General features: G+C 39.9%; 1 protein-coding gene across 1 annotated transcript; it reads right to left on the reverse strand.

The window, feature by feature from the left end:
• Nucleotides 1-157: 157 nt before the first annotated feature.
• LOC117304055 (protocadherin Fat 4-like) lies at nucleotides 158-15,634 on the reverse strand. Its single transcript, XM_033788541.1, has 21 exons — nucleotides 15,486-15,634; nucleotides 14,772-14,985; nucleotides 14,168-14,373; nucleotides 13,538-13,714; nucleotides 13,104-13,205; nucleotides 12,117-12,255; nucleotides 11,102-11,385; nucleotides 10,463-10,621; nucleotides 10,037-10,164; nucleotides 9,436-9,551; nucleotides 8,670-8,870; nucleotides 8,099-8,265; nucleotides 7,718-7,963; nucleotides 7,217-7,305; nucleotides 6,549-6,662; nucleotides 6,071-6,142; nucleotides 5,184-5,378; nucleotides 3,984-4,127; nucleotides 3,246-3,337; nucleotides 2,964-3,046; nucleotides 158-2,312 (listed from the first exon to the last, which is right to left on the reverse strand). Exons 1-21 carry the CDS (start codon nucleotides 15,600-15,602, stop codon nucleotides 1,605-1,607), a joined length of 3,753 nt encoding a protein of 1,250 aa, XP_033644432.1. The 5' UTR covers nucleotides 15,603-15,634; the 3' UTR covers nucleotides 158-1,604.
• Between the last annotated feature and the right edge of the window lie 79 nt (nucleotides 15,635-15,713).

Consider the following 15,713-nt stretch of genomic DNA (forward strand, 5'->3'; position numbering starts at 1 on the left):
GGTCGTTGGTTCGAATCCCACTCTAGTCAATTCTTTGTTCAACCCCAAAAATAATAATATGCTAAACTTTCTGCAGATATCACAGCAAAAACAGAGTTGTGACGTAAAATGAACATCGCACTCGCGGGAAGTATGAACCGGGCTTGACACCCCTATGTTCTGACACCCTTTATAGAAGTATGTTAACAATAAGGTGACACAGGCGACAAATGTTTCCAATTTCAGAACAACTGCGAGTGACTTTAATAGATAGATCAACTAGTCAGAAAATCACATACTTTCCAACTCAACAAAAGGCAAAATTAAACTAATGTAGCTGCAATATTATGTGGTTACGGTACTGTTCTTTCAAGAACTACAACAAAATAACAATCGGGAATAGTTTGCAAACAGATACTACTTATGCCAAAAACAACTCAAAACTTACACATACTTTTTTGTACGATCAAAATTTGGCAACATACATGCAGTTCTTTAAAAGCTACAAATGGCACTAAAAAAATGGCAAACAGCAAACATAATGGTCTTGTATTCGTATTGTTTCCACGAGGTATTATTTCCACCAGGCAGTGACTAAAATAATATTTGGCAAACATTTTTCTTTTTTTTTTACAAATTACATCAAGTTTTAAAATTTGTTGCAGACATTTCATTTTTCATCCATAAAATGTAACTTTTGCAATAATTCCACAAAAATTAATTGTAATACCAATCAGTAATCAGTAATGTATAAGATATAATGGAACAAATAGCTTGAATATTTTGCATTGAGTTTTCAGCTCTACAGTTTGAAAATCACTTTATAAAAACAGGCACTTTGTTTACCTAACTTTTAGTTAAAGGCACAATTGATGGTGAAACACTAAAGACACTTTTTCACCCCGCTCAGCAGTGGTGTATCTACAAACATCTTTTAAAACACTCATGATATTTGGTACAAAGGCTTGCTTAAAATGTACACATGATGCAATTACAAGCCCGAACAGACTTTAAAGGCATTATTATGGATGATTATTCTGATATGACCCATGGGTAAAAAAAATCGGGAAACAGACTAAAGTAGGAAGAATATCATGCATGATAACAGTTTGCAAACCTGCCGTCGATTTCACTAAACTCTTCCTAACTTATAACTAATCGTAGAACTTAGGATGAGTCCCAGCCTTAAACTGTAACATGTCAACCTTTAGATTAGTCCTACGTCAGTACCAGTTACTCATACTAACTCGAGATAGGATTAATCGTAGGACTTAGGATGAGTCCCAGCCTTAAACTGTAACATGTCAACCTTAAGATTAATCCTAAGTTAGGACCAGTTTCTCATACTAACTCGAGATAGGATAAATCGTAGGACTTAGGACGAGTCCCAGCCTTGTAACATGTAAACCTTAAGATTAATCCTACGTTAGGACCAGTTTTTTATACTAACTCGAGATAGGATTAAAATGGTAGGACTAAGGACGAGTCCCAACCTTGTAACATGTAAACCTAAAAGATTAATCCTAAGTTAGGACTAGTTACTCATGCTAACTCGAGGTAGGATTAATCCTAGCGTTCCGTGAAATCGGCTGCGAGAGGGGGATGGATTTTAGAGGAAAGCAGAATTACAGTTTGGTGATCTCTATATTTTCAAGGAAATCTGGGATCTCACCGTTTTCGAAGTCGGTCAATGGCGTACCCTCGGATGGGCTCTGAGAACTGCTGTGACCTTCAGAGTGAGCGGATCGAGGAGTGGACGGCGTACTCTTATTTTTCTCGTTGCTGTTGGAGAGTACTTCAGGAGGCGGTGGCGGAAAGGGGATGTCATTGTCGAGCTCCTTGGTGGCTTGTTTAGGATCCAACTTGGGGGTGGCTGGCTCGCTATCGGCTGAAACCTCACCAGGGGTTGGTGGTGGGGGCGGAGGTAGTGGCAAGTCATCGAATGCCTCTTGCTTTGAATCTGATTCTGAGCCTGAAGCCTGCTCTTTTGAGAGCTCCTTGCTGACGTCTTCTGGTTGCAGTGGGCACAGATCTTGGACAGGCTCCTCTGCTACGTCTCCCGTTGGTATCTCAGTTGAAGGTGCTTCTGTTGGATCTTTGGTCGTCTCCTGAGCATCACTCTTGTCTTGCTGCTCAGCTGAAACCATCAGAGCTGCTCCGCTACTGTCAGCATTATCGAGTTTGTCCGGCTGCTCGTTGACAATCTCCACGCTTGCCGGATCAGGGCTTGGCTCCTTATTGTCCGGGTATGCTTGGGTGCGAATGCGAGCAAAGTCCGCCACCCCAGTATCCGTGTCTGACTCCTCCTCGTAGGGGAAGTCAAATACCACTTCCTGCATGTAAACATTAAAAAATTAAGTAACCCATTATTTTATGCCTGTTTATTTTAGATGATCTTCCCATCAAAAAAACTTGGCAAACTCCTACAAGGGGGTCTTAAACACCAAGCTGGCAACAGCCAATCTCTTCCACACAAACATTGGTTTGAGGCCTATGATTATGAATTATGAATTGCAAAAATCAAAATATTTGGGTTCAGTAACTAGACAACAATAATGTTTGGTTTGCGGTAACACCATGTGTGTATCTACTTGCCAGGTAGAGTTTGTTCTTAAGAGAACTGTCTTTCTATATTCTACTACCGCGGAATAGATTTATCGGATGTTCAGGAGACTTCTCAGTTCTGAATAGAACTGTCCTTCTATTTAACTACTACCTGTGCGGAAGGTATAGAAAATTGGCTGGGACTACTACTTAAGCTTATAGGATCGTAATTAAATGCACTACCGTGGAGTCGGTTCTTGGATTGGTCTCAACGTTTCGACTAGCTTGCTCTAGTCATTGTCAGTTCACTTACTAATCAGTGATGACAAACTAAGTCGACAAAGACAAAGTACAGGTCTGGAGTGGGATTTGAACCAGGGACCTCCAGTTTAATGTCTGAGTGCTCAAGCACCTAAGCCATCTAGCGTGGAGACACTTACCTGTGACTCGTAGTGTTCGGGACCTTTGGTAAGCGCCGACTTTGGCTCGCTCTGTAAAGCTTGAATAGATACCTTTGCTACGTCTGAAAACAAGATTGACAATGTAAAACAAAAATTTAAGATCTGTGTAAAGTTACAATTTCTTAATTTAGTTGAAAATATCAAGTTATAAACCACTAAGGAAACAGACTGGTGTAAATAATTATGACCTGAATTAAGAAAAATTGACAGGAGCAGGATTTGAACCAGTCTATTTTTCTTTGTTCAACCCCAAAGACTTACTAGCATATACTGGTTCAATAGGTTCCGCAGACATCCCTGCAGCTTCAAGATTGGCTTGTTCTCCAACATCAACCTTAACGTCCTGCTCTTTACTGGTTTTAAAGAAGAAAGCAAATAGTAGAAAACAATCACTGAATGCTTGTAAAGACATCAACGTACATGTTGTTTTCCCCATAAAAAAAAATTAGGAAACTGCCAACCTTATAAAACCTGTACTGAGATGCTGGCTGCAGTTGGTAGCCTATAAACTTTACTTTTAATTGATTATGAATTTCCAGTAAAGCGTGCACCATATTTCAAGATCATGGATTGTGCCACTACAGGAACCATAATTTTCAAACACTTTCTTTAACCCTATCTCAAGCTCTAACTCTAACCCTTCCCCGATTCTAACCCTAACTTCAACCATATCCCCAAACCCCAACACCAACTAGAACCCTAACCGACTGCATCAAACAATAACTCCAACTGTCCGCCCTAACTTGAGCAAAACTCTACCCCACCCTAACCCTAGCCTCTACACCCTACCCCTACCCCTAACCCCAACCCTGGCCCTAACTCACTTCCCAACCCTAGGCCTAGCCCAACCCTAGCCCAAGCATCAACACCAACCCTAGCCCCAACACAAACCCCAACTCCAGCCCTAACCCTAGCCCCAACCGTTACCCTTATCCCAAACCCTATCCCAACCGTAAACCCACCCCTTCAAGAAACAACTTTCCATCCTAACTGACTTACATTGAAGTAGTCGCCTCTACCACAAAGTCCGGTTCATAACCCTGGTTATCGACTCCACTGTACTGGGTCGAGAGTTGATCGTTCTCAGTCAACATCAACATGTCCAATCTACGAGAAATCTGACGACCACCTTGAAGTTTCACGCTACAATAAAAGAAATTGTACCAAAATTGACATAGGTACTACCATCAAGAACTCAAGACATAACCCCAAGAGAAACTGACGGCGTAGATTCTTAAAGACAGTGGACACTATTGGTAATTGTCAAAGACCAGTCTTCTCACTTGGTGTATCTCAACATATGCATAAAGTAACAAACCTGTGAAAATTTGAGCTTAATCGGTCATCGAAGTTGCGAGATAATAATGAAAGAAAAATAACCCTTGTCACAGGAAGTTGTGTGTGTTTAGGTGGTTGATTTCCAGACCTCAAGTTCTATATCTGAGGCCTCGAAATCAAATTCGTGGAAAATTACTTCTTTCTCAAAAACTATGGCACTTCAGGGAGCCGTTTCTCACAGTGTTTTATACCATCAACCTCTCCCCATTACTCGTCACCAAGAAAGGTTTTATGGCAATAATTATTTTTACAATTACCAATAGTGTCCACTGCCTTTAAATGATATAGCTATGAACTTAGAAAATTTACTCAAACCATTGACCTTCGGATTAACCTGACTGTGCTCAACAACTGAGCTACCCAGCCCTTTAGCTGGCAGTTTCCTCATTTTGTCAATATGTTTGTTCAGGGGCTGCCAGTCAGAAGCCATACAACCATGTATTGCCATGTACATAGCAAGGGATCAAACCAAAGTTTACGATACAACCTGGGAAGGGGCAGTCATGCCTTTGTTTCAGACATCTGAAAGGGTGTTTTTCCCTTTATTTTCTTGCAAAATGTTTACAGGTTTGTTATTTCATGCACATTTTCCCAAACGTGTCCAGCGCCTTTAAGCAGCTCTATGAAATAGGCCCAGCAGCTGATTTCACAAAACTGCTAGAATTAATCATATCTCGAGTTAGGAAGGACCCGTCCTAACTTGGGATGGGTTAAATGCGTCCTAACGTATATGGTTACGGAACTTAACTTGTCCTAAGTCGTGTGATTAATCCTAAGTTAGGAAGAATTTGGTGAAATCAACGGCTGTTTTCTATTATGTCTCAGATTTTTTAAATGAGTTATGAGTGTTTAGTTACTCACTTGTGCCACATGTAGAGGATAGCCACCATCATCAGGACTGTAGAGACTCCTATAAAGCTAGCCATGACGAGTAATGCAAAGGACGCAATCATCGACTCGTCAAACTGCTCTGCTACGACGGAGTGAGGCTGCGGCGGACGAAGGGTTACGTCGGTTGAGAAACACTTACTCTTCCCTTTGTTGGAATCCCACATTCTGTAAAAAATGAAGACGCAAAATCCAGACGCTTTTAACAGACTTTCAACTTTCTAATTGCACGAAAAGAGGAAATGGTCAATTTACTTTTGTACAGTGTTTTTCAGTTTTCTATGGCACTGTTTTGAAAAGAAAAAGAAGAAATCAATTGAAAAGTTCCATGCCCGTTTTAAACAGGGGCTGAAAGATAAATTTTGGTTTTGTGTTTTGATGACTTTCCAGTAGAGTGTGAAAATTGGGAACAAAATATTACTCTAAAACTTCAGGTTAAATCGGTGTAGAAAACTACTGTTTTTGATACCTTTTAAGTGGTATTTGTTGCGAAAATCAATAATGTTACAAAATTTCAGACTTCACTCTGAAAGAGTATCAAATAAATCAACATTTTACAACATTTTAAGGTGAGGTAGAGACTTGTAAAATTTCCCTCTGTTTCTGGACGCTTTGGTCTGTAAGGGTAAGGGGTTAAAGTGCCACGTCAGGGCTTGGAAGCCACACTCTACTGATCAGATACATCAGAGCTTGAGTCTGGTACTCTTAACCGCTCAGCCATGACGCGCCACTTTTTCAAAGACGCCTCAAGTCGGATTCGAACACATGACCATCACATGTTCAAACTACTTGCCCACCAAGTGCTACAAGCAGGTCGACTCCTGTCTGTGACCTTGAGAAAAGAATAATACTTCACTTACTTTTTGAAATCCCAGTACTTCACAAATTTCACACCATCCTTTGTGTCGATCATATGAACCCATACATCAGTTCTGCAACGGACAAGAAACAAAAAGGTTTTTAGTTTTGGGTTTGAACAAAGACAGAATTTACTGGACCGTGACTTAAACAAACGACCTCCAGATTAACGTGCCGGCACTCTTTCAACCTTGCTATCCAGACCTAAAGTTGGCGATCTCCCTCTGATTCAACATATCTGGCACTTTTGGTCAGCTGCTCAGATTGTTCTGACAATCCTTGTGTTTCATACTTTGTCAAGATGGTCTGGGGGGCGTCAATGAGTGTCAGGGTTATCCTGTTTTCTTAATTACAAGTTTATGTACCTTTTATTGTAAATATGATGTATTTTTATCTTCTCAGTTTGTTGAGGTTTTGTTGAAATAAATAAATAAATTATTATTATTATTATTCCTGTTGGATGTTCAGAATTTTTAGTACCTTTTTTGGTCGATCTCGATTGGGCTGTATGTGAAGAACACTTTTCTTGGTAAGATGACGTGGGCCTCTATGCTGTCGACTACAAGCGTCAACCCAAGCTCATCCGAGAGACATCTGGGTGGAAAAAAAGGGGAGAAACAAAAAAATTGAAGTTGAAATCGAAAAAAGGCCAGAAAATGTCTACGTCGGTAGGTAAAACTCTATTGATTAAAGGCACTGGGGTCGATTTCACAAAGAGTTAGGTAAGGACTAGTCCTAGGAGCTAAAACTTAGATGGCTAGTTGAGATAAGACTAGTCTTTACTCCGTGTGAAATCCACCACTGGACACATTTGGTAGTTGTCAAAGACCACTGTTCTCACTTTGTATACCACAACATATGCATAAAATAACAAATCTGTGAAAGTTTTGACTCAATTGGTCATCGAAGTTGCAAGAGAATAATGAAAGAAAAAAAACCTTGCTGCACACAGGCCAGAAGTCTTCTAATTATTTGAGTGAAAAATTACCTCTTTCGAAATTACTACGCTACTTCAGAGGAAGCTGTTTCTCACACTGTTTTATATTATGAACAACTCTCCATGGAATGTTCCGAATACACAGAGCTAAATACACATTGGCGAAAGGGTAAACACAAATTATATTCAGTTCTGAAAGAGTTATACTTACTCAACTAAAGCGGCACTTTCGATGCTCACATCCGTTGGTTTTTTGTCGATCACGAGGATGGCATATTCATAGATGAACAGCAGCTTAATCTATACAAACAATGAAAGCCAGAGGGCACTTAAATGGATGTACAAGGTGAAGGAATAGAAGGTACAAGGAACATTAAGGTACAAGGAATATTACAATCGTCTAGGTACAGGTACACCGTATATCAAGGTACAATTAGGTAAAAGGTACAGGGTACGTGAAACAACTAGGTACAAGGTACAATTAGGTTAAAGGTACAGGGTACGAGAAACAACTAGGTACAGGGTACAGGGTACAAGGTACAATTAGGTAAAAGGTACAGGGTACGAGAAACAACTAGGTACAGGGTACAAGGTACAATTAGGTAAAAGGTACAGGGTACAAGAAACAACTAGGTACAGGGTACAAGGTACAATTAGGTACAGGGTATAATGTAGAGTATAATTTACAATAATCAAGGTACAAGACACCAACCTTAGCCTCCACCTCGGACGAGGCTTTGTAACTTTGATTCGTCAAGTCATCGTTGACCTTCAAAGTGACCACATAGGCTGCCTGCTCCTCGTTCAGGTCAAAGGTCACATCACTCAGGTAGGACTCCACCCTGTCTTGGATTGCTAGTCTTCCCGTCAAGTCGTCCATGACAAAGTTTGGCGTTGAGCTGTGATCATCGTACTCGATACTGTAGTTCAGACGTGATTGCGCATCATCATCTGTTGCCTGCAATAATTTAAAAAACAAAAAGTTTAATTATGTAATTTTTTTTTTAAAGCAGTTTTGCCATGGGTTTTGGATTTTCTATTGGCTCTCATAAAAATTAATAAGGGTTCGTAGATGAATATTCATAGACCCTACCTTAGCCTGGAAGATGATCTGCCCATATGGAGTGTTATCTGGCACTGCGATGATGAACTTGTTGGCGCCCTCGATGAAGTCTTTGTCAAACTCTGGTGTCGCGTCAGAGACATCTTCAACACGGAGTGTGATGACCACTACACTGAAATCTGCATTTCCAGAGTTTGCTATGGAACATAATTTCCAACAAAAATAAAAAAAAATCAAGAAAAATCTTTAAAACTGCTACTCATCAACACCCAAACTGGCAAAAGATTTTGCAGAGTTCGGGTGGAATTTCTTCTAGATTTTGTTTTGTAATATTAAATTCTTTTTATTAATCTATCATTCAAATAATAAAGGACTTCAGGCCCGAAGCCTTTAATTAGGCATCTGAAAGCACACACATTATTGTGCAACAAGGCTGTTTGTTCTTTCATCATTCTCTTGCAACTTCGATGACCAACTGAGTCAAAATTTCCACAGGTTTGTTATTTTATGCAAATATGATAGGATACACCAATTGAGAATACTGGCCTTTGACAATTACCAAAGGTGTCCAGTGCCTTTAAATTTAAAATAAATGTACTACCTTCCACTGCTTCCAGACTGAAGCGTCTTGCTCTGTCTCTCAGACCTGCTCTTGCGATGGAAACACTGCAGTCTTCTTCCGTCTCGTTACAAGACATAGCTTTGATAGTGATGACGTATTCACTAATCTGTTCTCTATCGAAGGTCTTTGAAGAGCAGAGCTTAGGTTGATCGATTGCGGGCAGGAAGAAAGTTGAGGTGTCTAAATGTTTAAGTAAAATACATGATTTAATTTACAAATTTGGGAAAAGGTGTGATCAGTGATTTGTTTTGATAATCCATCGTTTGATTCGATAAGAGAAGACAAGGACGGAAGTTTCAGTTTCTGATGTGAGACGAAAACCCCTGTCAGATTTGGACTGAAAACCTGATCCACATTTATAGATCCCCCGGTGGGATTTCGAACCAGGATCCTACTCGGAAACCTGCCCCCCCCCTCCATCCCCCAACAGGCCTCATACTTCATGAAGGTGATTGCCTCCATGCCCCCTGTTCATTGCCTTGGTGCCCTTGAAATGCTCCAGTAGAAATTTTAAATTTCCTCATAGGGTGCCCTTTACCGAGGAGAAAAAAATAATAATAATATATTTGATTTATATAGTGCCTAATATAAAGTAACCTCTAAGCGCTTTACAAATAACTCAAATAAAAAAAACCTGTTTTAAATGCCTTGGTGTCCTTGCCCTTTCAACAATGAAACATACAGGCCTTCCCTAATCCATCCCCTAATCACAACCCCTCGTTCACTCTAATTTCTACTTTCTTACCATTACTTGGAACAACGTCTATAATCGAATACAACACGACGATCTCTGGTGACGATGTAATATACGGAGGCGTGAATTCATCACACCAATTCTCAGCATTTTCTGGTGGAGAGATCCTACACATGACACAAGAAAAATTTTGATTTAAATGTTACTGGTTTAGGAAAATTATTTTACAGCCAAAAGGTAGAACAGAATTTGTATCAACAATGAAATTTTCCGTCAAAGGAAAACAAATTCTGGTGCAAGTACTGCTGCAATTAGAATGAGCTCCGTTCACAAAAAATTACTAATTTTGTATTTAAAAGTGCAACTACAGCACATATTTAACGGCACTAAACACCTTTGGTAATTTTCAAAGACCAGTGTTCTCAATAGCTGTATCCCAACATCATAAAATAACAAATCTGTGAAAATTACCGAGACCCAAAAGCCTCACTCTGTTGTTCAGAAAAACCAGAGCTTGAGTCCCATGCTCTTCACAGCTCGACCACGACACGTAAGACTGGGTCTGAAACCTTAATTCTACTGAATAGAAAAAACAGAGCTTGAGTCTAATGCTAATTAAAACCGCTTGGCCACGTCACGCCACAAAACTTACTCTTGCTCCCGGTCTTTCTCAGGAAAGTAGGGTTCATTCAAGTTGTTGGGATCATAAAGAACGGCCACGATACCCTGTGGGTCTGCTTCCCTGGGTGGGGATCCGTTATCACGAGCATTAACGATAATCTAAGGACAAATAAGACAAGAAAACTTCATTAGTGAACATAAAAAAGCATCATTTACATGACAAAGCAATTTTCGTCTCACTGCATGCACTGAGACGAAAACTGTTTTATGACATTGTTTTACTCATTTCTCAAAAACTACAGCACCTCAGCAAGTTATATTATAAGGGAAGCTTTCTACTATCATTATCTTCAAACCGTGTAAGTTCAATGTAAATCTGTGAACATTTTGTTTTGTGCTACAAAAAGTACCCCAACCCTTTAAAATTAAAATAAAACATTATTTCTCCCTAATGTACCGTTATTTCATTGTCGTCTCCAAACAGCTCCTCGGTATTATACCCCGTAACATTCGTCGTTCGTATCTCCCCAGTCGTTTCACCGATTGTGAAGTACCGGTAGACATTCAAATCTTGATCAGTAGCGAAGGAATACGTTACACCACTGTTATACTCACTCTGAAATATTGAAAACAAGAATCACAAAATAAATGTTAATGACACTAATAACGGCACTGGACACTATTGGTAATTGTCAAAGACCAGTATTCTCACTTGGTGTATCCCAACATATGCATAAAATAAAAAATCTATGAAAATTTGGGCTCGATTGATCATCAAATTTGCAAGACAATTTCGAGAGATAAAAAGAAGCCTGAGAAAAGCTTCAGGCCTAAAGTCTTTCACAGTTTCACATATTGCAGATCTGCATTACCTCTTTCTCAATTACCACATTACTTAAAACCCACAAACCAGGACTCAAACCCACACTCTGCTGAACATAAACACCAGAGCTTGAGTTCGGTGCTCTTATTATCCGCTCGGCCATGACACCCCGTGTGTTGTGTTGTCATTTAGCCTACGAGAAAGACTCTGCCAGGGTCAAAACGTCAGACTATGACTACTTCTTTTTGCAATGAAAACATTACTCAAATTTACCACGTCTTCATCTTGTGCTACAACACTCTTGATGAAGTTGTCCGACATCAAATACGGCACCCATACTGGTACGTAACTGGCCTCGTCAAAGCTCGGAGCGTTGTCGTTTAGATCGCGTATGACAAACGAGACACTGGTGGAACCCATTGGCTGGAGAATCGCATCCGGATTGGTCGCGTTGATGATTAACGTGATAACGTCTGAAGTGTAGTTCTCTGCGTTGATGCATCGTAATTTACTGATCTTCCCGGTGGTCGTGTCAATCGTAAAATCTTCACTTCCTCCTGAAAAAAACCCCGCATATATTTTTCAAAGGATAACAAGAAATTGGTATATATTTTGTTTGTGGTAACACCATGTGTGTGTCTCCTTGCAAGGTAGATTTTGTCCTTTAGAGAACTGTCTTACTCTATATTCTACTACCGCGGAGTAGTTTTTTAGAATTGGGGAGACTTCTCAGTTCTGAAAAGAACTGTCCTGCTTTTTAACTACTACCTGGGACTACTACTTTAGCTTTGCTCTAGTCATCGTCAGTAAACAGAAGAAATCGGAGAGAAGTGAGCCTATCCGGGGTTTAATAGCCCTAATTCCACACTACTCTATTCCCCTGCGTCAACCCCAGGAAATAATGCTCGGCCCTTTCGCACTTGGATCGCTCTACCCCTGATCTACCCTGGGCAGACCCCAGAGTATTCTTGAAACGTGCTGCAGGGACCCTTTGGAATATAAACCTAGGAGGGAACAGTGTGAATGTTAGCCGAACAGTTTTTCTACTGCCACAGAGTAGATTTTGGACTTTGGGAGACTATTTAGTTCTAAGAAGAACAGTCCTGCTGATTAAGTACTACCTAATCGGTACTAAGGACTACTACTCTCGCTTAATGGATTGAGGGGATTTCTCGATTTTAACGTCACTGATGGGTAGTGAGTTCTTAAATGGTCTCAATGATCAAATAACCTGCTCTACTCAGAGGGTTTAAGGTGGCTTATTTAATTTATTTCCTAGTTCACATACCAACGATGGAGTATTCTACTCTCTGATTTATCAATGTTGAGTCGTCGTCCGTCGCCTTCACAAGCCATTCTCCAGGGGGCATTGAGCCATTCTGACAGGCACTGTTCAAATCTTCATCCAACTCAAATTGATACGAATCCTAACGGACGAAAACCAAGATCAACGAAAAAAGAAAAGACATATTAAGACTTATGGTCAACTCTTTCAGTACCAAGGTCGTATATCATGTACAAAATATTTTATATTTTCCGAAAGCATCATTATTGCACACTTACATTCTGTATTGTGTACCATCCATGTTATGTCCATGTTATAACAAGAGGGCATTGCACCGTGAAATACAATCGACTTTGAGATGTACATGTACCAAGGCTTCTTATAGCGCTCAAACCTGTCACTCGCGCCGCTGTCACCCCAGGCACTTCGGCATTAAGTATTTTTCCCGCAAGGTATTGTGAAGCTACATTTTTGAAGTACGAGACCAATGGGAGACTTTCTGGGACGATAGAGGGCAGCAGACTTCCCGGGTAAATCCATTGTTCTCAGAATCATGCGCATGTTCAGAACTACGTAAACAATGGAAGTTTACCCGGTATGTCTGCTGCCACCTAGCGTTGGAAAGTCTCCTATTCCTTTACATAGCACCATGTAATGATTTACCAGGTGTTGTGATACACTATGCTGCCTACAGAACCAGGTACACCACGGCAAAGTACCCCTTCTCTTTACGATAAAAGCACTGGGTTCTTTTACGTGCATAACACAACACTACGGCGTTACGTCCCATCTGATGGAAGCGGCTATAATGTCTTGTTTCAGGACACCAGTGTCATGACTGGGACTTGAACCCACACTCTGCTGATCATAAACACCAGAGTTTCAGCTCAGTATTCTTATCCGCTACGCAACGACACACCATTACAAGTTTTTATACACGCCTGTCTGCCTTTGAAAAAATATTGTCTTTATAAAAACATGTCAATTTACCTGTAGGAACTCTGGGGCATGGTCGTTGATATCAACAATTTGTACATTAACCACTGTGAATCTCTCTTGGCTTGTGTCATACGTTCTTGCAAACACTAGAAGCTGTGGAAGAAAAATACTGCAATCCTCAATTTTCTAAAAACCACTTTTAAAAGATGCAGGAATTAATTTAAAAAAAGAAATGTTGCTAATATTTTTGTTTTTAACCTTACACCGCTGTAAATCTGAGGTCACAAAATCAAATTCGTGAAAAATTACTTCTTTCCCGAAAACTATGTCACGTCAGAGGGAGCCAATTCTCACAATATTTTATACCATCAACCTCTCCCCATTACTTGTCACCAAGTATAGTTTTATGCTAATAATTATATGCTAATAATTATTTTGAGTAATTACCAATAGTGTCTACTGCCTTATAAGACAACAAAACTCACCTCAAACTGCCTGTCGGAATCGTCATAGTCAAAAGCCCTCGTGGTGAAGATTTTTCCAGTTGCCGAGTTGATAGTAAAATTGCCAGGTTCATCTCCTTTGAAGCCATAAATCACCGGTAAATCATCGCCTGATACCGCTCTAAGATCGCAAACCAACATATCCACTTCATCACTCTCCTACAAATAAAATATTATGAATGAGATTTAGAGTTCTCGTTTTCTTAGTTCTATTCCAAAGTCTAAATCCCTTGACCAGTTACTTTGTATCTAGAGTGACTGGATTTCTTACCATTAGTTACCAGCAGACTTCTCATAAACCATTGATTACCAGATTTCTTGCCACTGGTTACTAGACTTCTAACCGTCGATTACCACATTTCTCACCATTACATCCTCACAATATTTCTAACCAATAATCATTGGTTACCAGATTTCTTACTATTGGTAACCAGATTTCAAACCATTGATTACCCGATCTCTAACCTATAGGTTTTAATATTTTTACCAATAACCATTGGTTACCCGATTTCTAACCATTGGTTGCCAGATTTCTTACTATTGGTTACCAGATTTCAAAACATTGGTTACCAGATTTCAAACTATTAGTTACCAGATTTTTTTTGTTTTTACCTCTTGTATAAGAATAGGGGTTTCGCATTCATCGACAAACATAGGTGGACCCGTGCTGGCCGGTCTGAAACCCAGACTCACAGGAGCTGTATCATTGAGAGGCTCTACCGCACGGTCCTGCACTCTGATGGTTAGGTTCACAGTCCGGATGGTTGTCAGATCCTTGGCAAGAATAAGCTTCCCGTCGGCGGTCATGTTAAAAACATCTGGAAAAGGAAAGATACTTTTTTTCTTTAGTTTTTCTTATAAGAAATTACCTATATCGTCACAGGGGCTGGGCCCAATTTCATCAAGCTGTTAAAGGGTGTATGTACTTTTTGTCGGACAAAAAACACAATGTCCACAGGTTTATAGGAAATATAATATGGAAAGGTTTTCACCCCAACTCATTTAGAGATAGTCATTACATGGTGTTACCGCAAACCTTTCCATATCATATTTCCACCATGCAAAGTTTCCAATCCTACTTACTATTATAATGTTTGCTTAGCAAAAGATTTGACAAAATAACAGCTGATTTTCTTCATCAGGCCGACTCAAAAAGTCTAAATTCAGATAAAAAGTGTGACATTTCTCATCCCTCTGTTCTGAAAAAAATCCTTACCTGATGCGTCACAACCGCCGTAGCACTCGACTCCGTCAATAAAAAAGAGCAGTTCTCCGTTTCCAAAGGCCGGCGAATCCGCATCGGTTACGTTCTGACCAAAATCCCACAGCTCCGTTCCACTCTCCACTGGAAGTATTCGAGTCGGAATTGTAAACTCTGGTGCTGTGAACATCGGTGGATTATTAGCTACTTCAGTTAGTCGGACTTCAACCTTTAAAGGAATTACATGGAGATAACAGGTGTTAGTTGTCAGATGAAAAGGATGTTTTTATTATAGTCTCTTTATTTAATGGAGCTTTCAGATGGGACAAAAGGCCATTGGTCCAGTGTGATGTGTAAAATAATAATAATAATAATAATAACCAATTCTTATATAGCGCATTTCACAATATACAGCCCTGAGCTGCCAGTAAGGAACCCGGTGCACTTATCGTATAGTGAAGGCGTCCGCCCCGGTGTTCCCGGTTTGATTTGCTGCATTTCTTTGCGCCATAGCACCTTGTAAACCATTACATGGTGCTTGTGACGGAACATGTCTCATACTGAATGCTGAAGCTGAAGCGCCATGTGCGTCACTGAATGATGGATTTGAGGCGAGCACTAAAGAAGCTAGTATTAATATTATTATTAGTCTAGCATGTCTAGTATCATACCCAGTACAAAATATCGTTTATAATAATGTTCTTTTGATAACTCAAACTGTTCACCTACCGTAGAGTACATTCTTATGGTTAATGTCGGAATATCAACCTCTGAGCTATTGTAAGCTTCAACTAAGACGACGTAAAGTCCTGGCGATGGTGACGTCAGAGATAAGACTCCTGTCATCTCATCGATTGAAACATCATCAGTGTCGTCAGCGTAAAGCGCGTCCAAATCTTAAAGAAATTAAAATCAAACTTTTAATAATAAGTAAAATCAGCAGGGAACAATTAAAGT

The sequence above is a fragment of the Asterias rubens genome, chromosome 20 (genome assembly GCF_902459465.1).
Source record: "Asterias rubens chromosome 20, eAstRub1.3, whole genome shotgun sequence".
Lineage (NCBI taxonomy): Eukaryota > Metazoa > Echinodermata > Asteroidea > Forcipulatida > Asteriidae > Asterias > Asterias rubens.

Bases quoted from the DNA above. Each gene is read 5' to 3' on its own strand.
- LOC117304055 (XM_033788541.1), bottom strand. From the start codon at position 15,602: ATGACAGGAGTCTTATCTCTGACGTCACCATCGCCAGGACTTTACGTC. The intron at 14,986-15,485 runs GTAGGTGAACAG...ATTCCTTTAAAG, and splicing joins CCATAAGAATGTACTCTACG to GTTGAAGTCCGACTAACTGA. The intron at 6,143-6,548 runs GTACTAAAAATT...TGTCCGTTGCAG, and splicing joins ATCGAGATCGACCAAAAAAG to AACTGATGTATGGGTTCATA.